This window comes from Pseudophryne corroboree, chromosome 9 (assembly GCF_028390025.1).
Source record: "Pseudophryne corroboree isolate aPseCor3 chromosome 9, aPseCor3.hap2, whole genome shotgun sequence".
Classification (NCBI taxonomy): Eukaryota; Metazoa; Chordata; class Amphibia; order Anura; family Myobatrachidae; genus Pseudophryne; species Pseudophryne corroboree.
Genome location: NC_086452.1, coordinates 111,428,944 through 111,455,463, shown reverse-complemented (window position 1 = coordinate 111,455,463; position 26,520 = coordinate 111,428,944). Strand labels below are relative to the sequence as shown.

General features: G+C 46.6%; 1 protein-coding gene across 1 annotated transcript in view; it reads left to right on the top strand.

The window, feature by feature from the left end:
* Positions 1-285: 285 nt before the first annotated feature.
* The window catches only part of LAMC1 (laminin subunit gamma 1), a 198,625-nt gene continuing 172,390 nt past the window's right edge, over positions 286-26,520 (top strand). Inside the window, exon 1 of the mRNA XM_063939765.1 lies at positions 286-1,144. Within this exon, the coding sequence (XP_063795835.1) occupies positions 637-1,144 (508 nt within the window). The 5' untranslated portion in view covers positions 286-636. The remainder of the gene's footprint in view (positions 1,145-26,520) is intronic.

Genomic DNA, 26,520 nt, shown 5'->3' with positions numbered 1-26,520 from the left:
GCGCTTTAAACATCTAAACCCGGTGCATATGGGCACACAGGCGCAATTGGCCCCCATGGCACTCGTGCCCATCGGCAAAGCAATTGTGTGCTTGGCGGGCCCCCAGAAACTAATTGCCCCCCAAATCTCTCTCTCTGGAGACAATGTAGACACAGGGGTAACTTTGGAAGCCTCATCAGTGACTGACAGCGGGCGGGACACGAGGTGCAGGAATGAGTGGCCCCAGGCGGGCACATTATGTATAACTCCCGCACAGCCGCTGACAGCCCGGGTTATGATGCGGGCGGAGCATTCCGGAAGCTGCCGAGGAGGAGAGTCCATGTTCCCGGGATCCCGTCCTCTGCCCCATTCCCATTCCCAGGTTGCTTTGCGTGTCCAGAGCCCCCACCCCGTGTCCTCGGCCGGCCCCTCTCTCCTGCCCCATAGAGCAGAGCGCAACACACACCACCATAGCCCCCCACCCAGAGCCAGGTCCCGGGAACCCCTGCACCACCCCAGCCGTCGCACCCACTGTACAGCCGCGGCCTCAGACCCTGCCCCGGAGAGCAGCCGGAGCCGGGATCCCAGCAGCAGCAGCAGCGGCGGAGAAAGTTTTCTGGAAGTTGGTGGGAGCCAGCTGCCGCCCGGAGCCAGCATATGAGAGGAGGCTCCCAGCAGTGCACCCGGACCGCCCTGCATTCAGCCAGCACCCTGCCGGAGAGACCCCCGGCTAGATCACCCTCTCCCCAGCCCCCCCACACCGTGCTGCCACAGGAAACCCCCATGCCCCGGAGGATGCGGCCCCCCGTGCTGCTGCTCGCCCTGACCCTGCTGCTTGTGGACGCCGCCCGGGCGGCTATGGACGAGTGCACGGCACACGGGCGGCTGCAGCGTTGCATGCCCGAGTTCGTCAACGCTGCCTTCAACGTGACAGTGGTGGCCACCAACACCTGCGGCTCCCCCCCGGAGGAGTACTGCGTGCAGACCGGAGTCACCGGGGTCACCAAGTCCTGCCACCTGTGCGACAGCGACCTGCCCCACCTGCAGCACAGCGCCGAGTACCTCACCGACTACAACAATCAGGCGGACACCACCTGGTGGCAGAGCCAGACCATGCTGGCCGGGATCCAGTACCCGCACTCCATCAACCTGACCCTGCACCTGGGTGAGTGCCAGCTCCTGTGACCAGTGCACGCACCCCCTCTCCTCCTCTACACCCCAGTGTATGTGCTCAGCAGAGTCTATATGGCACTGGGTAGTTGTGGTGGTGCCTCAGGTGTCACACTGAGCCTGGGTACACTTCTCTGTGCTGCTGCCTCCTCTTGGGTGAGTGCCAGCTTCTGTGCCCAGTGTTCGCACCCCCTCTCCTCCTCTGCACCCCAGTGTATGTGCTCAGCAGGGTCTGCATGGCACTGGGTTGTTGTGGTGGTGCCTCAGGGGTCACACTGACCTGGGCACACTTCCCAGTGCTGCCGCCTGCTCCTGTGCCCAGTGCTTGTATGCGCTCAGCATGGTCTGCATGGCACTGGGTGGTTGTAGTGGTGTCTCAAGTGTCACACTTCCCTGTGCTGCTGCCTGCTCGAGGAAGTTGTGTGATCAGCTCTTTCCATAGCCTATGGCTGTGTGACTGTTGTGACACCACACAAAACACAGCGCCTTGGGTCATGTAGAAGTGCTTTACAGTCTTTTTCCATCTACCTTTTATTTATTTTAACTTATACTTGTATTTCCTCTTATTCCCAGTAACGATGGCAGTGGAAGTGTTAGATACGGTTTGTTAGTGTTATGTACAGATTATTCTATATTAATGATGGATAGGTTGTGGTCCTATGTTGTGCAACCTGTACACGCACAGCCCGATTAATGTAGGAGCCACCACACTTCGCTACATCACCAGAATGGGTGGTATTGTGCCATATGTTGAATGGGGTTTCTGTGTGGCATAATATAAACTGAAGGCACTAGTGTGTTTAACACATTTATGGTGCTGTGGGTCTTTACACATTCTATATCTTTTAATAACATCACAAGCATGTGTTATAGACAGTTTTATCGGTAGGGCCCCCATTTATCTGGCTACCGTTTCCAGGATTCCCCAAGACAGTCGGGGGGCATCAATTATCTGCAATCTGTCTGGGGAATCCGGGAAGTTATTCATGTTAAACCCTTATTTCAACTTGTTTGATACCCCCGATTCCCTGACCCAGATGTTGGGGGGGGGGGGGGGGGGGGGATCGGGAAATTACTACAGTCCGTGTATGTATGGGGGCCTTTAGTTGCCTTGGGACACCACAAACCTTATGGGCCCTACACATTGGCCGCGGTGCCGGCCGATACAACCGTCGGGTGACTCGGCGGCGTGGGGGGTGACGGGGGGAGTGAAGTGCTAATATGGACGAGATTGTCCATATTGGCCTGCAGGTATGAACGAACAGGCACCAACGATGAACGAGCGCGGGGCCGTGCATCGTTCATCGTTGGTGCCTACACACTGAACGATATGAACAAGTTCTCGTTCATTAATGAACGAGAACGTTCATATCGCTCAGTTATATCTTTAAGTGTGTAGGGCAGTGGTTCCCAAACTGTGTGCCTAGGCACCCTGGGGTTCCTCAGGACACCAGCAGGGGTTCCTTGGATTGGTGGTCCAGGACCAATTCAAAAATTTTTGGTCAAAGTAATAGACAAAACCAGTGCTTGTGGCTGCCAATTATAAAATATGAGGACAAACAGAAGCACATATTGTCTCACAACAGACTAAAGACACTAAGGATGACACATAAACGTAATGTACTTATTGGGGTTGATTCAATTCACTGACAGTTGAATAGCGCCGGGAATTAGCTCCCGGCGCTTTTCAATACAGCGACAAGTGACCCTCAATTGTCGGGAATTTTTCTCTCACCCCCGGGGGACGAGAAAAGAAACCCGACAAAAGTGCTGCCACGCGGCCGGCGCGAGGCTGATTCTGTCGGAAATCAGCATCGTGCCAGGTAGTTAAGTCGGAGAATGCCCGTTCTCCCGACAATTCAACCTGTTAAGTCGGCGAGAACGGGCCTTCGCCAACTTAACTTGAGCTGAATTGAATAGCGACGGGAGCTAACTCCCGGCGCTATTCAACTGTCGCTGAATAGAATTGACCCGTTTGTTTTCTAAAATTCTTAAAGAAACTTTTGGCCTAGGGGTGCTGTCAAAAAATTCTGATACTCTAGGGCGCCATGATTAAAAAAAGTTTGGGAACCACTGGTGTAGGGCCTATTAATCTGTCCTTTTGTTTAGACTAATATTTACTTAATTGTTTATATTGTAGATCTGCCAACATCATACCCTTATACCTGGTCTATCATTTCCTCCCCTCTTTCTTTTGTATCTCATTTACAAAAGATTTTCAAACATTAATTCAAATTAATATACAAAAAGGAATATTTTATTCAGCAGAGTGTACACTGAAAGTACAGTCCTAACCGCAGCTTTACAATGAAATGTCTCTGTTAGGCCACTGACCCTGCAAACACTGGGGGTAATTCCAAGTTGATTGCAGCAGGATTTTTGTTAGCAATTGGGCAAAACCATGTGCACTGCAGGGGAGGCAGATATAACATGTGCAGAGAGAGTTAGATTTGGGCGGGGTGTGTTCAATCTGCAATCTAATTTGCAGTGTAAAAATAAAGCAGCCTGTATTTACCCTGCACAGAAACAAAATAACCCACCCAAATCTTACTCTCTCTACACGTTATATCTGCCTCCCCTGCAGTGCACATGGTTTTGCCCAATTGCTATCAAAAATCCTGCTGTGATCAACTTTGAATTACCCCCACTGTCCGAAGACTTTAATTGTACTTTTGTATAAATAGACAGTGAAAAACTGTTTTATTTTTCCCTCACCAAAGAAGCAATTGAATGCCTGGTGCAAAAAATAGCACCTCAGGCTGTGTAAGTGAGCACACCATCTGCTAATTCTCCTGTCCTGTACTCACCCTGGATACCATTAAAGGTGAATGAACCTTAAGGGCTGAGGAACAGGGCGGACTGATTGAGGTGTGTTTGTATTTTATTCCATACAGTGTTTTAAAATACGTATGCCTGATATTTATAGTGAGGGGTTCTGATCTAATTTTGTATGTGGCATTTCTTTGAAGCTGAGCTCTTTTTCAAATTAGTCTATTTTTTTGCTTGCAACTAACTGTAAAAAACCCCCCCAAAAAACGATTGTGTAGATTGCATGTTTCTGTATTTAGTCTTTAGTTTAGCTGTCGGCAGATGCTTTTAAAACAACCTGTCTCTCCTTCAGTTGTAATGATTAGAAGTGTCTTCTCAATTGTCACATGGCATAACGTCACATTTATTTTAGGAATATACTGCAATATTTTAGATGGCTATGTTCATAAATAAGTGCTTATTTTGTCTTCCTTTATTGTGTTTCTGCTACCTCCTTTCCTGTCCGATGATTCCAACTTGCAGTGACCTTCCTTTGCAGACAAAATTCCACAATGCGCTACGGTGGACAACGTATTGGCTCCTATTCATGAATGATGTTACTTGGGTTCTATAACCCATACATCTGTTGTACATTGAATTCTCAGGTTGGAAAAGGTAATATTTGCTTTTTGGGTGTGACTGCTCTATTGTCTATGGCACCTATAAGGCCTTGGGCTTGCAAGCGTTTTTCAGGTGTCCTTGGTGCATTGATTCGAGGTGTGGTCATACATTTATGTAGCTGTGCCAAAGGTTAGGGGGTCATTCACCTTTATCTATACATGGTGGTTCAGCTGTGGGGAATTTGTGGAAAGTACACAAACGTGCTTAGATATTGAGGGAAATTGTGCAAATGGAAAAAAAAATAAATGCCAAACAGCGTTGTCTTGTGGCCAAAATCCTGTCAGCATTCGCTATGAGCACCTATGTGTAATGAAGATGCGTTCACGTAAATACTTGCTCGTGTCAGCATAATACAGTTCTGTAACTGGATATGTGCCTGTGTATAGTAACATCTTATAGGATTCAATTCTACATGGATTGAATAGTGCTGGGAATAGTGCAAACAAAAATCTGAAAGTGCTGGGGCGATGCTGTTTTTTGGTTTTAGTGCTCCAGTAACAGCATCGTGGGCAGCACTTTAGTCAGGGAATGCCTGTTCTCGCGACAAAACACCTTGTTTAGTCTGTGAGAACAGTCCTTCTCCGACATAACAGCACGCAGAATTGAATAGAACTAGGAGCTAATTCCCGGCGCTATTCAATACGTGCTGGCAATACTGCCTTAAAAGCGGGTACTAATAGGTGCGCACATGTGGCACTCGTGCCCCTGGGAGGGTGAAATGACTTAATTGCTCCAATGGGAGCCCACAAAATAAAATAATGCCTGCCCTCTTTGAGTCCTATTGGGAGAAAAGTGCTATCTAAATGTTGTTGTTATTATTGATTGTATGCTCCCCTGGGACAGGGATTGAGGTGAATGACTGAAATATTTTCTGTAAATATTGTGGAATGTACTGTATGCAGTAGATGCAAAATGGTTAATAAGATCTCTATACAAGTTCAGAAAAAAAGCACACTTGGGGGGAGATTGAATTGTTTGAAAAGTCAGTTGGGTGTTTGTTTTTTCCTGTCTATTAGATAGGAAAAAGCAGACACCCAACCGACTTTTCAAACATTTTAATACCCCCTTGATGTTTTCAAAGTGTCCAATGATATGTTTTTGGGATCCCATGCTTTTACATATTTATATGTACATTTAACATATGATTGGCCACATTTTTACTCATGTTCGCATGTTCCTTTAGGATTTTATGATTCACAGTAGTAATAATTGAAAGGGGATGTCTTCTATAAGCATATTTAATAGAAGCTAAAGTACAAAAGGAACACCTAGTTAATAACAGATTCTAGGGATTACAAACAGATTTGGTTCTAGTTCCCTGGCTCCCAGACAAAAACTTAACATGTCTCAAATGTGGATTATTTTAGTCAGTGGTGTGCATCAATTACCAAGAAAAGATATTGTCTTTATTTTTGTAGCGCCTAACACCCATAGGTTTTGCATGATTGTGTTTAATGTTTTAAACTTTTGATTATGGGAATGAGTTTTATATTGGAAGGGGCTGCTCTAAGCAGGGAATTCAATTAGTCACAGGATTTACCACAGAGTTTTAGCTCCTATACTTTTAGCCCAGAGCTATTCAGTTACTGGTCGGGGTAAGCTATTCAGTTACTGTTTGGGAAAATCTAGCAGCGCTTGAGGACCGCTCTCTGTTGTTTGTATAGGTGCCCAGTCTCCTTTCTACAGTGATCCCCGTTATCGTGCATATTGCGCCCATAATAATCAGGTTTAGCTGTGTAAAGGGTTAGGGCGGCTCGCTACCCCTGGGTTAGCGAGCTGAAATACCACGCCCATCAGCAGAAACAGACCAGGTGTGGAAGGGGGTAGAAAGAATTGAACACCGCCCATAGAATCTATTCACGCGGCGGCAAGCTGTTCTAGCAGGGCGTGGCTAAAACAGCCCAGTGTGAAACTCTAAATAAAACACAATTGGAAAGCTGTATGCACCATAATGCACCATTTCCGAAGTCCTATGGTGCATGCGTTATTGAGTGTACACACAAAGATAGTGTTCACTCTAGGCTGTTTTAGCAGGGCGCCGCGCCCTGCCCGTTTTTTAGCAGGCAAAACCCGCCCTGCCCCTTTTGCGTCGCCCTGCTAGAACAGCCGCCCGCTTCCTGCCCTCCCGGCGTGTATAGGTGCTGGGCACGCCCCCAACAGTAACGTCGCTGGCCACAGACGCTCTCTATAGTAGCGTCTGTGGGCCGCCCCGCCCCCTAAAATGACGTAGGCGTGGCCACGCCCCCTAATTTGCGTGGCCGCGGCCCCATTTCGGCCGCGCATGTGCCCCCAGAGTCCGGCGCCCTGCCCCTTTTCACTCCTACAGTGAACACTACAAAGGCACTGTTGCGATCGGGACAGGTGATATCAGAGAAGTTGTGGAACAGTGGTGGGTGTTCCTTGTGTCTAGAAATGAAAGCAAAAATGCACTGTTCATTGGGCGTGTTTTGGGGGAAGGTGAAAGAAGCTGCGTTCACAGACCCACAGGCATTGGAGGCCATGGTCAGATGGAGAAACTGCACCTCTCATAGAGCTGGTGTAAGTTTTGATTGTAGAGCATAAGGACGCAGAAAACTGTATTACAACGAACATGGATGCTAAAAGTGGGCATCTCCGACCGTGCTTATTCGGCCACGCGGACGTATACCAGGGAACGACCTTTGTAGCAGCATTTGCATAAGGTTGTAGATGGGCGGCCACCAATAGACCCGTCTGCGTGCGACTCAGAATCGGGCGCACAGGGCCTGTGTTCTTATTAAAAGCAAACTGTACTTGATAGTGAACGTAGCACATGTCTGAACTTAGATCTGTGCAACACTATTTCAGCTTGGGCATATTTGATCTTTCCAGCCAGTGTTGGCTGCCACAACTAAATCTCCCCACTCCCCCATTACTAGCAGCTGCACTATGTAACAGGAAAGCTGTATAGAGAAGAGGTTTCTAAAAGGTTGACAGTCCTCTCTCAATAAATAAAACTTTCTCATTGGGGTCAATTCATTTCAGAGCGGATTGAATATCACTGGGAATTAGCTCCCAGTGCTATTCAATTCAGCAAACTGTTACGTCTCAGAAGGATGGTTCTCGCTGAGTAAACAGGGTGTTTTGTCACAAGAACCAGCATTCTCCGACTTAAGTGCCCAGCACGATGCTCTTTCCACCAAGCTAAGGGCACAAAACAACATTGCGCCAGAGGGCGTTGCATCGCGCTGAATTGAATAACTCAGCGAGCTAAGTCCTGGCGCTATTCAATCCGTGCTGAATTGAATTGACCCCATTGTTTCCTGTAGAGTAATATATTCAAGTCTTTCATTACAGTAAGCCGAGCATTATGAGGGGAATTACATTTTTGGGGTGTCTAATTTTCCCTACATGGGACTTCTTAGATGGCCAAACAATTGTCCCTATTGAATTGTTTGGCGGCACGTGCATGTTGCGCAAGTCATGACCATCAGCTAGGGTTTAGCCGCTAAACCCATCTTAAGTCCTGCTGTGTGTTCAAACTCGGCACTTTGGGCGTCCAAAGTGCAGAGTTTGCACACATAATTTTTTTCTCGCATCTCCGAAAGCGGCAAGAAAAAATGTGGCTGCTAGGCGCCCGAACAGCAGAACAATTTAATTTCTGCCGTTGGGTGCCATCTAGTGGCGGTAGCAAGAAAAACAATTGAATCTCCACCCCCATTGTCTTAACTAAATTGAAATGCTGTCATGTCTTTCCAGTTCATTGTAATGAAGCGAGTTAAAACAAAAAATGTATCTTGGAGAGAGATGAGCTGTGGCCAGCTGTGTATGTATTTCTAGTGACAGTCTTACACAATTATGTGGCCTGTCTAGTCCCAGACTACATCAAAACAATTTTAAGACCATTACGTAGGCTGGAGTGTTGTAAATGACTGTCTAATCCTTTTTCTCTATCGTCCTAAGTGGATGCTGGGGTTCCTGAAAGGACCATGGGGAATAGCGGCTCCGCAGGAGACAGGGCACAAAAGTAAAGCTTTTACAGGTCAGGTGGTGTGTACTGGCTCCTCCCCCTATGACCCTCCTCCAGACTCCAGTTAGATTTTTGTGCCCGGCCGAGAAGGGTGCAATTCTAGGTGGCTCTCATAAAGAGCTGCTTAGAGAGTTTAGCTTAGGTTTTTTATTTTACAGTGATTCCTGCTGGCAACAGGATCACTGCAACGAGGGACAGAGGGGAGAAGAAGTGAACTCACCTGCGTGCAGGATGGATTGGCTTCTTGGCTACTGGACATGAAGCTCCAGAGGGACGATCACAGGTACAGCCTGGATGGTCACCGGAGCCACGCCGCCGGCCCCCTCACAGATGCTGAAGCAAGAAGAGGTCCAGAATCGGCGGCTGAAGACTCCTGCAGTCTTCTTAAGGTAGCGCACAGCACTGCAGCTGTGCGCCATTTTCCTCTCAGCACACTTCACACGGCAGTCACTGAGGGTGCAGGGCGCTGGGAGGGGGGCGCCCTGGGAGGCAAATGAAAACCTTTAAAAAGGCTAAAAATACCTCACATATAGCCCCAGAGGCTATATGGAGATATTTACCCCTGCCTAAATGTACTAAATAGCGGGAGACGAGCCCGCCGAAAAAGGGGCGGGGCCTATCTCCTCAGCACACGGCGCCATTTTCTGTCACAGCTCCGCTGGTCAGGAAGGCTCCCAGGTCTCTCCCCTGCACTGCACTACAGAAACAGGGTATAACAGAGAGGGGGGGGCAAAATAAATGGCAATATATATTAATATAAAAGCAGCTATAAGGGAGCACTTAATCATAAGGCTATCCCTGTCATATATAGCGCTTTTTGGTGTGTGCTGGCAGACTCTCCCTCTGTCTCCCCAAAGGGCTAGTGGGTCCTGTCTTCGTATAGAGCATTCCCTGTGTGTCTGCTGTGTGTCGGTACGTGTGTGTCGACATGTATGAGGACGTTATTGGTGTGGAGGCGGAGCAATTGCCAAATATGAGGATGTCACCTCCTAGGGGGTCGACACCAGAATGGATGCCTTTATTTGTGGAATTACGGGATAGCGTCAACTCGCTTAAGCAGTCGTTTGCCGACATGAGGCGGCCGGACACTCAATTAGTGCCTGTCCAGGCGCCTCAAACACCGTCAGGGGCTGTAAAACGCCCCTTGCCTCAGTCGGTCGACACAGACCCAGACACAGGCACTGATTCCGGTGGTGAAGGTGACGAATCAACCGTATTTTCCAGTAGGGCCACACGTTATATGATTTTGGCAATAAAGGAGATGTTACATTTAGCTGATACTACAGGTACCACTAAACAGGGTATTATGTGGGGTGTGAAAAAACTACCAGTAGTTTTTACCGAATCAGAAGAATTAAATGACGTGTGTGATGAAGCGTGGGGTGCCCCGATAAAAAACTGCTAATTTCAAAGAAGTTATTGGCTTTATACCCTTTCCCGCCAGAGGTTAGGGAGCGCTGGGAAACACCTCCTAGGGTGGACAAAGCGCTAACACGCTTATCAAAACAAGTGGCGTTACCCTCTCCTGAGACGGCCGCACTTAAAGATCCATCAGATAGGAGGATGGAAAATATCCAAAAAGGTATATACACACATGCAGGTGTTATACTACGACCAGCTATTGCGACTGCCTGGATGTGCAGTGCTGGGGTAGTTTGGTCAGAGTCCCTGATCGAAAATATTGATACCCTGGACAGGGACAATATTTTACTGTCGTTAGAACAAATAAAGGATGCATTTCTTTATATGCGTGATGCACAGGGAGATATCTGCACACTGGCATCACGGGTAAGTGCTATGTCCATTTCGGCCAGAAGAGCTTTATGGACACGACAGTGGACAGGCGATGCGTAGAGGAGTTATTTGGGGTCGGTCTATCGGATTTGGTGGCCACGGCTACGGCCGGGAAATCCACCTTTCTACCTCAAGTCACTCCCCAACAGAAAAAGGCACCGACCTTTCAACCGCAGCCCTTTCGTTCCTTTAAAAATAAGAGAGCAAAGGGCTATTCATATCTGCCACGAGGCAGAGGACGAGGGAAGAGACAGCAACAGGCAGCTCCTTCCCAGGAACAGAAGCCCTCCCCGGCTTCTACAAAAGCCTCAGCATGACGCTGGGGCTTCGCAAGCGGACTCGGGGGCGGTAGGCGGTCGTCTCAAGAATTACAGCGCGCAGTGGGCTCACTCGCAGGTAAATCCCTGGATCCTGCAGATAATATCTCAGGGGTACAGGTTGAAATTAGAGACAGAGCCACCTCGCCGTTTCCTGAAGTCTGCTTTACCAACGTCCCCCTCAGAAAGGGAGACGGTTTTGGAAGCCATTCGCAAGCTGTATTCTCAGCAGGTGATAGTCAAGGTACCTCTTCTACAACAAGGGAAGGGGTATTATTCCACTCTTTTTGTGGTACCGAAGCCGGATGGCTCGGTAAGGCCTATTCTAAATCTGAAGTCCTTGAACCTGTACATAAAGAAGTTCAAGTTCAAGATGGAGTCACTCAGAGCAGTGATAGCGAACCTGGAAGAAGGGGACTTTATGGTATCCTTGGACATCAAGGATGCGTATCTCCACGTTCCAATTACCCCTCACACCAGGGGTACCTCAGGTTCGTTGTACAAAACTGTCACTATCAGTTTCAGACGCTGCCGTTTGGTTTGTCCACGGCACCTCGGGTCTTTACAAAGGTAATGGCCGAGATAATATTTCTTCTTCGAAGAAAAGGCGTATTAATTATCCCATACTTGGACGATCTCCTAATAAGGGCAAGGTCCAGAGAACAGCTAGAGATGGGTTTAGCACTATCTCAAGAGGTGCTAAAGCAGCACGGATGGATTCTGAATATTCCAAAATCCCAATTAATGCCGACAACTCGTCTGCTGTTCCTGGGGATGATTCTGGACACAGTTCAGAAAAAGGTTTTTCTTCCCGAAGAAAAAGCCAAGGAGTTATCTGACCTGGTCAGGAACCTCCTAAAACCAGGAAAGGTGTCTGTACATCAATGCACAAGAGTCCTGGGAAAAAATGGTAGCTTCTTACGAAGCAATCCCTTTTGGCAGATTCCATGCAAAGGGATCTGTTGGACAAATGGTCAGGGTCGCATCTTCAGATGCACCTGCGGATAACCCTGTCGCCGAGGACAAGGGTATCCCTTCTGTGGTGGTTGCAGGAGGCTCATCTATTGGAGGGCCGCAGATTCGGCATGCAGGATTGGATCCTGGTGACCACGGATGCCAGCCTGAGAGGCTGGGGAGCAGTCACACAGGGAAGAAATTTCCAGGGAGTGTGGTCGAGCCTGAAAAAGTCTCTTCACATAAGCATTCTGGAACTAAGAGCAATCTACAATGCTCTAAGCCAGGCGGAACCTCTGCTTCAAGGAAGACCGGTGTTGATCCAGTCGGACAACATCACGGCAGTCGCCCATGTAAACAGACAGGGCGGCACAAGAAGCAGGAGGGCAATGGCAGAAGCTGCCAGGATCCTTCGCTGGGCGGAGAATCACGTGATAGCACTGTCAGCAGTATTCATCCCGGGCGTGGACAACTGGGAAGCAGACTTCCTCAGCAGACACGACCTTCACCCGGGAGAGTGGGGACTTCATCCAGAAGTTTTCCACATGCTATTAAACCGTTGGGTAAAACCAATGGTGGACATGATGGCGTCTCGCCTCAACAAAACACTGGACAGATATTGCGCCAGGTCAAGAGATCCGCAGGCAATAGCTGTGGACGCGCTGGTAACACCTTGGGTGTACCAGTCGGTATATGTGTTTCCTCCTCTGCCTCTCATACCAAAGGTATTGAGGATTATACGGCAAAGAGGAGTAAGACTAGTGGCTCCGGATTGGCCAAGAAGGACTTGGTACCCGGAACTTCAAGAGATGGTCACGGACGATCCGTGGCCTCTACTTCTGAGAAGGGACCTGCTTCAGCAGGGTCCTTGTCTTTTTCAAGACTTACCGCGGCTGCGTTTGACGGCATGGCGTTTGAATGCCAGATCCTAAAAGGAAAAGGCATTCCGGAAGAAGTCATTCCTACCTTGATAAAGGCAAGGAAGGAAGTCACCGCGAAGCATTATCGCCGTATTTGGCGAAAATATGTTGCGTGGTGCGAGCAGCGGAGTGCTCCGATGGAGGAATTTCAACTGGGTCGTTTTCCTACATTTCCTGCAATCAGGATTGTCTATGGGTCTCAAATTGGGATCTATTAAGGTTCAAATTTCGGCCATATCAATATTCTTCCAAAAAGAATTGGCCTCAGTCCCTGAGGTCCAGATTTTTATCAAAGGAGTACTGCATATACAGCCTCCTGTGGTGCCTAAGGTGGCACCGTGGGATCTAAATGTAGTTTTAGATTTCCTCAAATCCAATTGGTTTGAACCACTAAAGAATGTGGATTTGAAATATCTCACATGGAAAGTGACTATGTTACTGGCCCTGGCTTCGGCCGGGAGAGTATCTGAACTGGCGGCTTTGTTTTATAAAAGCCCTTATTTAATTTTCCATTCGACATAGGGCAGAGCGGCGGACGCGTCCGCATTTTCTCCCTAAGGTGGTATCAGCGTTTCACCTGAACCAGCCTATTGTAGTGCCTGCGGCTACAGACGACTTGAAGGACTCCAAGTTGTTGGACGTTGTCAGAGCCTTAAAAATATACATTTAAAGGACGGCTGGAGTCAGAAAATCTGACTCGCTGTTTATACTGTATGCACCCAACAAGTTGGGTGCACCTGCTTCTAAGCAGTCGATTGCTCGTTGGATTTGTAACAAAATTCAACTTGTACATTCTGTGGCAGGCCTGCCACAGCCTAAATCTGTTAAGGCCCATTCCGCAAGGAAGGTGGGCTCATCTTGGGCGCCTGCCCGAGGGGTCTCGGCATTACAACTCTGCCGAGCAGCTACGTGGTCAGGGGAGAACACGTTTGTAAATTTTTACAAATTTGATACCCTGGCAAAGGAGGACCTGGAGTTCTCTCATTCGGTGCTGCAGAGTCATCCGCACTCTCCCGCCCGTTTGGGAGCTTTGGTATAATCCCCATGGTCCTTTCAGGAACCCCAGCATCCACTTAGGACGATAGAGAAAATAAGAATTTACTTACCGATAATTCTATTTCTCGGAGTCCGTAGTGGATGCTGGGCGCCCATCCCAAGTGCGGATTATCTGCAATACTTGTACATAGTTATTGTTAACTAATTCGGGTTATTGTTTAGGAAGCCATCTTTCAGAGGCTCCTCTGTTATCATACTGTTAACTGGGTTTAGATCACAAGTTGTACGGTGTGATTGGTGTGGCTGGTATGAGTCTTACCCGGGATTCAAAATCCTCCCTTATTGTGTACGCTCGTCCGGGCACAGTACCTAACTGGAGTCTGGAGGAGGGTCATAGGGGGAGGAGCCAGTACACACCACCTGACCTGTAAAAGCTTTACTTTTGTGCCCTGTCTCCTGCGGAGCCGCTATTCCCCATGGTCCTTTCAGGAACCCCAGCATCCACTACGGACTCCGAGAAATAGAATTATCGGTAAGTAAATTCTTATTTTATGTTCCGCACCATATAATAATGATTGGATCCTAAACGGTTGTGTTCACGAATGTTTACTTGTTTTCTCTTTGTTGAGAATTGAGGTACATATAAAGCTCAATGAAATAAGGGTTTAGGATCCTGGATACATAGTTTTCCCATAGAAGTGAAGCAATACAAATGATAACATTACATAATCCTCCGCCTACTCCTTCTGGAATTTTTGGGAAAATAAAGAGAATTGTGTTATAGGAAACAAGGCAGCATTATGAAGCTAACTTAGTTGTGAATGTGCTTTAAATGTGGGCTCCTTCCCTTAAACATTACAGATCAAGGAGTTTAATGTTAGAAAAAGACAATTCATTCTGTGTTCACATAAACCTGATGTGTGCATCCAGGGAAATTCAAATGGAAAGGTTACATCACACTGCCGTTAAGATAGATGATGCGTTTCATCGCCAGGCCAGGTCTGGCAATGTGGGTATATTATTTACATTACTGCATCCTGACCAGTATAATGAGGAAGCTGTTGGTGACCTTTCTAATGGGCCAATATCCCTTCTAGGACAGCCATAAGCTGATGTCTCTGGTCTCTTCATATGCGTAGCTCGGGGAATGTAAATCTTGTTAATAGACCTGTGGAAGTTATTTGTGTATGGAGCTGCTTTTTGTTTTTCACATGTTCCTCTGGCGGTTTTACGGGATGTGCCTATGGGTTGGGTATGAAATCCTGGTAGTCTGGATCCTATATTCTGACTGCCGGATCCTAACCACAACTTGTGCATACGATAAATGGGGTTTTATATGAATATACCTAATTTGTCTGAAATTGTTACTTTGGAAATCAATTGGCAATATGTTTAGGTGGTAGTTTCTATAAATAAATGTTAATGGAATTAAATCAGGGCGTGACAAATTCCAGGGACCAGGTAGCCATTGCCCCTAGATTTTGCTGCCTGGCTACCAGATTATGCAGGGAGGGGAAGAAGCAGATCCTCTTTAGCCCCAGCAGAGATTGTTGAGCGTGCATGCGTTGCGGCAGACATTTTGTGCACAGGACTGCATGTGCTGAGTGTCCGTCCCGGCCTGCGCTGACTGCTGTGCCTGTCCGTCCCGGCCTGCTGTGCTATTTGCTGTCTTCAAATTCCGGCTGCATAGAGCACTCCGATAAAAGGGTCTACGCATGGCCAGGGATTGCAGCTTCGGAGGGGCTTGTGATGTGGCCACAGGGTTGGTGGGGTTGTTTGCCCGGGGGATTGCTGCAGAAGGCTGGTTTGCCTAGGGAGTCCCCGTAGTTGTGTGGCCGTGGAGTTGGTTTTCCTGGGGGTGGAGGGAAGCTGCTCAGTAATGTGGCTGTGGGGGGGTTCCAGATTTATCGAGACTTGGACTGTGATCAATTGCATGGTGATAAATTACCAGCCACTCTGCTCCAAATTGTCCTTTTTCAAACACAGCCTGTAACATGGCAGTTAGGAGCTGATTGGCTGGTACTTTATCACCAAGCAATTTATCACTCTTCAAGGCTTCATCAATCTGGGCCTAGTTTTGCTGAGGAACAGACTGTAGTTAAGATCTCTTCTTGGTGCATTTTATTGTATGGCATACAGAAATACGGTACGTTTTGGGGGGAATGAAATTGTTGTATGAGGCTTGCCAATTAATGAGTGCCTGATCGAAACCATGGGGGGGGTTTCAAATGTTATTGTGCCCCCGATCTCCCTGATTGTGCCCATTACACTCTGGTTTTAGGCGCGCAAAGCACCTAAACCCGACTAAAGTAATGGGTGTGAGTGTGAAAAGACCCGTTTGGTTGCCCGAAAGGGGCTCTCTACGCACATTTCAGCTCACTATCCCCGGGGGGTAGCGAGCTGAAATGAACTTGTCACGTCCACCAGCAGCAACATTAGAATAGCAGCCGGTGGACAAGATGGCGGGAGGGGGCACATTTGAAAGCAGCCCATAGAATTTGGCGGTAGATAAAGATCTCATGACCCATCTAGTCTGACTGAGCAGTTCAATTGTACCAGGGTCCCATTAATCATGTTGCGCCCTAATAGCCAATGTTTAGCCATGTACAGCGGCTAAGCCCGTGTAGTCCTGGTTAGGGAGCCCATACCATGGAATATTTTCACATTTCTGCTCGCCATTTCTGGAGACTGAGCAGAAATGTGTTCTCCCAGAATATGCGTGTCTGAACCGAGCAACATTCTGTATGCTCTGTGAGGGCACCCATTATTAACAGCCGCTGGGAGAACAATTGAATCGACCCCAAAGTGTCCTGGTCATGTGATATATTTTTGCTTTTAATGCGTTTATACCTTGTGCACTATATTGCAAGCAAAACATTGGCAGAGAGTTTTTTTTTTTTGTTGAGCTGACAAAGCTCTAGGCCCATACACACTTGCTGATAAAATGAGGGACGTCGCTCATTTTCTCCCTTCCTGAACGACGTCGCTACTTTTATCGGCAGCTGTGTATGCCGCCAGCAATGATTGATGCGCGGCCCCGTGGGTCGGCAACAACCGCCACTGTTGGCAGTGCATGCAAGCTCGATCTGGACTGTCGTCCAGGAGCTGCATGCACGGCCAGCGGCTGTGTGACGTCACTGAGCGATGTGAGCGGTCATATCGCTCAGTGTGTATGGACGGCTGCCAGCCGCCCAGCCCGGGAGTGGAAACACTAGACAACCTCGCTCATATGGACCTTTTCTCCCGAGCATGCTTCTTCCAGCCCGCACCGCAGGGGAGCACTGCGTTCTATAGGAAGTCAGCCCTGGAACAGGCATAGTGCATTCCACATGTCAGTAGGGAACTGGCTTCCTCTTTTCCTCCCAGCTGTCTTGAGAACTACATAAGATATAAGGCAAAGAACTATGTAGCCGAATACAAAACTGGCATCCATAGACACATACACTCAGTAATCTGGCTAGCTTGCATTAGGGACCAAATCAAAGCATGCACGTTCCATACAACTATTGGCAAGTCTGATCTCAGTAGATACCAATTGCTGTGTTCAGTGCCTGGGATTTACAACTCTGAGCTCCAGACCCGTTCATTGCTAGTAATTGAATACCACGCTATGGGGGTAATTCCAAGTTGATCGCAGCAGGAATTTTTTTAGCAGTTGGGCAAAACCATGTGCACTGCAGGGGGGGCAGATATTACATTTGCAGAGAGAGTTAGATTTGGGTGGTTTATTTTGTTTCTGTGCAGGGTAAATACTGGCTGCTTTATTTTTACACTGCATTTTAGATTGCAGATTGAACACACCCCACCCAAATCTATCTCTCTCTGCACATGTTATATCTGCCTCCCCTGCAGTGCACATGGTTTTGCCCAACTGCTAAAAAAATTCCTGCTGCGATCAACTTGGAATTACCCCCTATGTCAGAGTGTGTTTAAAGGGGAAGCATGGCCAGATCTTGCAGGCTTCAGCATACTGCACATGTGCCGGACCAGGCGTACCCACACAGAGGCCATATGTGCGTATGGCAGTGGTGTCCAAACTTTTTTAATCACGGCGCCCTAGAATATCAGAATTTTTTTCACAGCACCCCTAGGCCAAAAATTTCTTATTGAGAAATTTAGAAAGAAATATTACATTAAGTAGATCACGTTTATATGTCATCCTTAGGGTCAGTTGTGTGGTGAGGGACAAGATTTGCTTCTGTTTGGCCACATATTTTCTGACTGGCAGCCACCAGCACTGGTTTTGCCTATTATATTGACCATGAATAATTTGAATTGGTCCTGGACCACCAACCCAGGGCACCGCTGCAAGTGTCCCGAGGCACCCCAGGGAGCCACGGCACACAGTTTGGGAACCTCTCGCGTATGGATTAATCTGTCTTTACATGTACTACACTTTCCATGAAATGGGCGTCTCCGGTTGGGGCAGTATGGATGGTGTAATGGTTAGCATTCCTGCCTCACAGCACTTTTTTGGTCATGGGTTTGATTCCCACCATGGCCCTAACTGTGAGGAGTTTTTACATTCTCCCCGTGCTTGCGTGGGTTTCTTCCGGGTACTCCAGTTTCCTCACATAATCCAAAAATATGCTAGTAGGTTAATTGGCTCCCAACATAAATTAACCCTAGCATGTAAATGTGTGTACATGGGCTGAGTAGATGGGCCAAGTGGTTCTTATCTGCTGTCCCAATCTATATGTTACTATGTAACTTGGCTGCAAGGATGCGAATGCACAGAACTGTTCCGTCTCGTGGGAGTATGTTAGGCATGTAAATTGAACGCCTGCACGGGTGGACCAGTTTTGCACCCAGCATGGGATACGTGCAAGTCCAGATACTGATGACTGCTGTGGACATTAAGACAGTGAAAGAAATAGGCTTCCACATGCAGCTGCATGGAACCTTCAGCATGCCCGGGAGCATTTTCACATTCGCGCAAGAACGGAAGAAGCCTACCTAAGCCATATGGAAAAGATACTGCGTATGCAGCCAACTCAGAATCCGATCCTATATGTTCCATGTTGAATGCATTGGGTTTTATCCCCAGCTTTCTTGGTCTTAAAAAGATTAGCTGGGGATTAGAGGAATAATCATTACACGTCAGGTTGTGTTAAACATGGTAAAATACTCACTTTTATAGCATCATGACTATCCCATCAAATACAGACCTGCCTGTGCTTTATCTAAGAAAGCTGCATTGCAGAGACTTTTTGCAGAGCGTATTTGGTAAGTGTTCCCATTGCTACTTACAGTCTGTGGGACAAAAAAAATCGATCAAACTCTTAGTAATTAAGGGGAACATTTACTAAGCAGTGATAAGAGTGGAGAAGTGAGCCAGTGGAGAAATTTCCCCATCAACCAATCAGCAGCTCTGAATCATTTTATCGTATGCAAATTATAGATATTACTTCAGTGCTGATTGGTTGCCATGGGCAACTTCTCCACTGGCTCACTTCTCCACACTTTTCACTGCTTAGTAAATGTACCCCTAAGTCCAGGCTAATGGTCAACGTCACAAAAGATCGGCCAACACTGTGTGCGGGAGACTAGTGCACTTCCAGTATAAGTGTTGTTGCCATATAGCACCACCATCTTGCACAGTGCTGTACAGAGAGCATTTATCAGACATTTGTCTCATTCATACGTCGGCCCCTGCCACATTATAGACTATAGTAAGTTGGTGTTCAGCTTGTCACTGTTATTACAGCCTTTAAATGGCACATATCTGCCGATTCAATTGTGGTACTCGCCCCGGGCGTCTATAGGAATGGGTATCTATCAGAGTTATTCAGTTGTTTCTCAGCCTCCGAAGGTGCGAGAAAAAAATGTTAGTCTGGACTTTGGATGCCCAATCAAGCTTTTTAGACGTGTTTGTGCAGCTAAACCCGTAGCTGCCGGGCGTGTTAACTAATGGGTGTCTGATCAGAGCAACAATTGAATAGCTCCGAACGATGCCCCGTAGTGTAGATGCCCAGCAGGGGGCGTGTGCAACAATTAAATAAGCCCCTTTGCTTTCTGGAGAGTGCTCTACCTATTGCCTCTTCCTGATGGGTCAAATTGGCCAGGATGTAATGAAGTTCGTGTTTGGCGGCTGTGCGGGTTACCTGGCTGAACTTTGACTTTTTTTTTTTTTTTTTTAAGGGGACGATCGCTTACCCTTGTAAATGATCGCCTCTTAAAAAAAATAAAAATAAAAATCAAAGTTCGGCCAGCATCCCGCACAGCCGCTGAACTCGGACTTAATTACATCCAGGCCAATAATAATTCTGTTCTCTGTATGTTCCTTTGTGCTGTCATGTAGGAGCCATACCTACTGTAGAAGGAAACGTGGGGATGTAAAGCAGCAGCTGAGAAGATGAAACATGGAGCTTTTTCTGTTTATTGTGTTTTTAATGTATGTTTTAGTTCTAATCCAATAAATAGCCTAACTTGTAATCTTTGGCTAGTAACAATTGCCACCTGTTCCCTATTTGTGCTAGACTGCACATCAGTCAAGCAGGGAAATGGCTGAGAGAGTGTTTTGAGGAGTTGTCTCTGGTTTCTGTTGTGAGTCAGCCTTGGGAATCCAGGCATGTTTCCTGCCCAGTGCAGGGACTCCTTGTTATTGACAGAGGCCTGAGATCAGGGGAAAAGGGGAATATGTCTGTTGGGATTAAAAGAAGAGTTTTGGGAATGCTCATGGGATATTCCGTCCATGTCCACCTTCTAAGCGGGGGATGGGTAGGGATTTTCCAGATCATGGGTTAAATTTGGCTTTTTTTGTAGCATTCCAGCATCAGCAAGCCCTTTTTTCTCACTCAAGTTAATATGCAGGCCCATTCCGGGAAGCAGGGCGACGGGGGAAACAAAGAGCTTGCTGTTGGTCAGCAATGTCTCAGACAGTCCTTGCGTGTGTCCTTGTCCTCTTCACGGAGATGAATTTTCCAATTTCTTAAGTGCTAGGAGAGAGGCAAAGCACAGGGCTCTTGGGAGAATTAAACATCATTAACATCTGTATTTTTCCCAGTTTTCTGCTTGACCTTTATTTTTTATTTTATTGTTTTGCCTTTAGGCTGTAGAGCGCTGCTCCCACGACCCGATGATATTATTAACCCAGGCAATGCTGGTGCCTATGTTTCCCATGTCACTATATATATAATTGGGCATGCACTGCACGGATAAACCACCCTTTTGTTTCTAGCATACAGTTCTTCTATAGCAGCTATAGGGTTCGCTCTGTGGGGTATGTTTGTGAAAGTACAAAGAAACGGGCAACTGAATGCAGAGGACAGAGACGTTTGTATCTTGACGTATTAGTGTTTCATTCACATTGGTAATTAATGTCTCATTTAGAAAGCTAGAATTTTTTGCCTTTATTGCTCGGATGTTTAGCATTAACTGCAGGCCACAGTTGTTGTTTTTTTCAGAGTTCCTTAGTATTGTTGGCCAGCGAGAAGGCAGAATGAAATTCTGCAAACTCGCCTGGCTGATACAGTATATACAGCTATGCAGGTTTTAGGGAGCTGCTTACTTCATCCAGCATGTATTATTCTGAGCAGACCCACCTCTGCTCCAAGGCAATCCTAGTAAAGGAATTTAAAAAATCCTGATGGTCACGTCACAGGCCCGTGAGTTCTTCTGAGGTGTGCGCTAAAAATTGGCATTCATTCGTCTTTACTGTAGTTCTGGGGATTGTCAGGAGCTCTCTGGGAAATGTTTGACTAGAGATTACTTGAAGGGGAGCCTGGATCGTTGTGTAAACAGTGGAGAGTAATCCATATTGCAACTGCTGGCGAGCATAATTGGCCAAGTGACTTCAGGAAGTGATGCTCTGATCTTCAGTTCCTCCCCAGGGCTGCAGATTTTTCTATTATCAGTCTTCATTCCTGTCTATGGATGTAGATAATCTTACAGTATGCGGACTTCCTGCTATCAAATGTCCACCCACACTTTGAATAAAGTTGGAGACGGGAAAGATTACCCGCTTCCCCGCCCCCTCTGAAGTATTAACAGTATGACTCCTCTCCTTTCATTATTTTAGTTAGTTTTGAATGATCCAAAAGGGATATTAGGTTTATAATTTCATGAAAATTGGTACAATAGACAGTTGTTGGTTTTCATTGCCTAAATAGCAATACACAAAATAACACTTTTTGTTTTATAAATGTCAGACATAGGGGCCGGTTCAGTTGTTTTTCCCACGGCTACCACAAGGTGGCGCAAGGCGGAGCAATTCAATTGTTGCTCCGTTTAGACGCCCAGTAGCCGCAGGGCTGACATTTTTTTTTCTCGCAGCTTCCTGAGGTGCAAGAAAAATTGTGTGCTAAGTTGTGAGTTTGGACGCCCAAAGTGGGGAGATTAGGGGGGTCATTCCGAGTTGTTCGCTCGGTAAATTTTTTCGCATCGCAGCGATTTTCCGCTTAGTGCGCATGCGCAATGTCCGCACTGCGACTGCGCCAAGTAAATTTGCTATGCAGTTAGGAATTTTACTCACGGTTTTTTCTTCGTTCTGGTGTTCGTAATGTGATTGACAGGAAGTGGGTGTTTCTGGGCGGAAACAGGCCGTTTTATGGGCGTGTGGGGAAAAACGCTACAGTTTCTGGGAAAAACGCGGGAGTGGCTGGAGAAACGGAGGAGTGTCTGGGCGAACGCTGGGTGTGTTTGTGACGTCAAACCAGGAACGACAAGCACTGAACTGATCGCAGATGCCGAGTAAGTCTCGAGCTACTCAGAAACTGCACAGAGATGTCTTTTCGCAATAATGCGAATCTTTCGTTCTCAATTTTAAGAAGCTAAGATTCACTCCCAGTAGGCGGCGGCTTAGCGTGTGCAAAGCTGCTAAAAGCAGCTTGCGAGCGAACAACTCGGAATGACCCCCTAGATGCGTTTAGTCAGCTAAACCTTGTCTGTTTAGACGTGACTTGGGCAATGTGCATGGACGCCCAAACACAATTGAATAGTGACAATTGTTTGCCCATCTAAAAAGTCCTGTTTAGATGAGATTTGTAGACGCCCAAAACAATTGAATTGGCCCCAAAGTGGTTTTGTAAATCTCATGTGATCTCCTGTAAGTGCGGAGAATGACCAGAATGTATTAGCTGTAAATAGCAACTGTGTAGAGATTATTTGACAAAATGCTCCCTTTGTAGGCATAGGGGAAATTCCATGGTACCAGGATTACAGGAACATGTCTTGTTTACCTGCTGATGCATTACAGCAACGCATTCTGGTCAGTATTACTTTTGTACCCTTGATACTATAGTGATGGCATTTATTACTGAGTGACAAGATGCTAACTAGGGCTCATTCCAATTAGTTGCGAAGGGTACCATTGCCGCAGCATTTAAACGCCGGCAACGGCACCCGATCTCGCACCCTGGATTCTGCCTGAATTCGCTCAAAATTGCTCTGACCTCTATGGGGTGGCGAGCACTTTTGTGCGAATTCAGGCTGCCGTAAAGTGCGGCCGCTGCCACGATGACTTGCACCAGTGAGATCATCGCTGCTCATTGAACTGACCCCTAGGAACAGGTAAAGCCATTAAATGAAGACTAAAGACCATTCTGAGGGATGCATCTCAATCATTTCTGTGCATTGTAGTTTTTTGTATTTCCAATACAAAAGCCACTGGCAACCTTTTGTAAAAAAAAACAAACAACTTTTTATGAAGTCGATGGTTGATTATTATTTTTTATTTTATGGGGTATATTCAATTAGGGTCTGATACATTCCAACATACATTTGTCGGAATGGATCAGACAACCCCTATTCAATCCCATCTCAATTCGACTTTAAAAATAGTCAAATTGAGATGAGACCTGTGAGCGGAAGAGAGGGGGGAGACCAGAGTGGAGAGCCGCGGGCAGACGGAGGAGAGCAGCGCTGCAGAAGGATGTCTCACAGCCACCAGTTGCATGAAATCTGACCATGCCAGTTAAGTGGTTTTAAAGCCTCAGTAGCTGCTAGGAAAAATCTGCATTAAATGCAGCCCTCTCTATTTGTTGTTCAGGAGAACAGAACTCTATGTAAATAAACAATACATTACTACTTAGCTTTTAAATGTTCATTTTTATATCTAGAAGGCGTTAAGTGGCTTGATTTGCTTATATTAGGAAAGTATGTAATCTAGCTTGGGGCCAATATCCAATCAAGCCTGCCATATTGGATTTGGGGTGTCTCTGCTTCGTCCTAGACTTGAGAATCTAAGCTGAGGAGTATTAAAGTTTCCGAGATAGGTGTCCCTAGAGCTCCAGGCTTGGAATTCGTCTGTCCCTTTAGGGTTTCTATATCAGGCATTCTGACAAAGAGCTGCATGTACGGACTAGAAGAGGTTACAGCATACTTCTGTGTATTAGAGGGGCATCCTTCTCCCACTCATCTGTTAATTATACCCTTCATTCATTTCTTTTGTCTTCTCTAATTAAGTTTTATTTTTTTATTTTTATTTTTGTCTTCCTCTCTGCCCATTTTACCTTTTTTCTATTTCTTTTAATCACATGCACCACCCCACCCTTTGTGCAGGCTTACCCTGCCCTCCCAGCCCCCTCCCAGAATGCTGCCTCGGAAGCTTATCCATTGAGTCCCATGCTTATTTTAAGGCACTGCCAGAGTTAGAATTTTATGGCATGCCGCAGCTATTTGCAGAAAGGATGAAGCAGAGTGTTAAGTGTAGAGGGGTTGTACCGCTTGTGACCAGCCAGACGCCACTGGTACACTTCTCAGACAGTGCCCTGTACTCACCTGCAAACTTCCCTTTCATGTGAAGTGGACGTGACCCACTTCAAATCACAATGCCATATTCTATATTAACACACTGTAGCTGTTCCTTGTACAGCAATGCAAACATTGATTCCCATTGTGGGTTTCTGCTTTCATGTAGCGTACACACCTCGTTTGTACACAGCCTAGTTTTAAATCCTGGTTAAGCATGTATTAGTGCGCAGTTTGTTGTCGGCGCACTCACAGATGTGGGCACATTTTCTTGACATTCTCCTTTGCTCTGTAGTTGACCCGTAGCTTTCAGAATTACTCAGGTAAATGGCGATATGGACAAAGGTATGTGATCTCTAATCATCCATGTGACTTCTGTTCTCAGAAGTGACAGTTGGAATAGTGAAAAGACGTTTACACGCATTTGTTTAACCTTTATTATATTTTTGGCCTGTTTTTAAATCCTGCAACATTTTTGTGTGTATTTCTGATATTTATGTGAACCATTTTAATGTTGGGTTATATTTTTACCAGGTACATTTTAAAAAAGAAAAAATGTTTAAAAAATGAAGATTTCACCAAAATTGAATATCAGACTTACGGTGCAACTCTGCTTACTCTGTGAAATGAGGATTGACGAGCATTGCTAACTGGGTTTCTGGCGTAGCTTTTGTAATGGCTGACCTATTAAATTCCACGTAAATAACACTTCTCCACAGTTACCGAATATTGGGCCTGATTCATGTTTGTAAGTAAAGCAAAAATGCAAGCAACTGAGCAAAACCATGTTGCACTGCAGGTGGGGCAGATGTAATGTGCAGAGAGATTTAGATTTGGATGTGGTGTGTTCAAACTGAAATCTAAGTTGTAGTGTACAAATAAAGCAGCCAGTATTTACCCTGCACAGAAACAATATCCCAAATCTAACTCTATCTGCACATGTTACGTCTGATCCACCTGCTGTGCAACATGGTTTTACCTAGTTGCTTGCTTTACTTACAAACATAAATCAGGCCCTTTGGATACTTATAGGCTCCATGTAATCTGCTTACTGACCAAAATATCACTTTTTCAGTACCAGCAAGGAAATGTGTCTTGCCAGGTTGGCTGCAGGGGTGTTGTGGGGTCTCGAGCCATGTTATGTCCATAGCTTGTGGTTCTAGACTTAGCTGGAAATTGTAATTGTTTAATTGTGCCTGACCTCCCATGGCGGGAGATTGCGGAGTGGTATTCAATTGCCCCCCATTACCGTGCTGATTGCGCCTATATCCGTTGAGATTCGCCGCATAAAGCTGCAAAATACGACTAAATGAACAGGCGCAATGCGAAAAGTTACGCTTGGGCACCCAAACCGGTCACTTTTTTTCCACATTTCAGCTCGCCACCCTCTGGGGGTAGCGAGCTGAAATGAAGGTCTCACACCCTCTTGCAGAAAAATCAGGATCAGTGACCCGTGATGATGATGATTAAATTCCCAAATGTGAATGCAGCGAAACAGATATTAGGGGAATTCTACTTTTATTCACGCTGATGGCCAGTAGATGGCGCCCGATGGAGCAGTTCTATTGTTGCTCTGGGGAGAATGGGCGCTGACATTTCTGTGCACAGCCCCTGTGCTGGCGAGCAAAAATTTGTGAAAAGTGACCCATTTGGGTGCTCAAATGGCACTTCTCGCATCCAGCCCAACACCCGGCCTGAAACCCAGATGAATTGCGCACCGCGTTCTTCCGTCATTTTTAGATGGGAGATTGGGCTTGCAAAACAATTGAATTCCCCCCACCCCTCATTATATGCCCATTTCTTCCCAATCACTAAGACTGAAGGAGCTCCCATGCTTGTTCTACAATTGTCTGTCTCTTCTGTTGTAGTTAGCTTATGGTTTACCCCCTTGAAGTAATGGTCACAGCTGTACCAACCTTTGAACCTGCTGACATATGTCTAAGAACTTGGCTTTGAAGTTCAGTAAAGTTAAAGTGTGGAGGCGCTTTGAAAAGGTTACTAGGCTTCTCTTTTGTTTTTCCTTTTCGTTCTGCTTCCTAATTGGCTTCCAGGTGTGTGAGTTTAAGTACCATCTCTCATGCCTAATGGTACCTTCCACCTGCCCCTCCCCTTTTCAGGAAGTACCATTTTTGTCCTTTTCTAGTCAGCTTATCTGTTACTGCTGGGGGTCATTGAAAGTCCTTTGATGCTCAATCCCTCCTCACCCATTACATGCCCAGAGGGACAGACCTGCTGAGTAAGAGTTCCTGGACAGACCCTTTTGAGCTTTCAATCCGTGCACTCC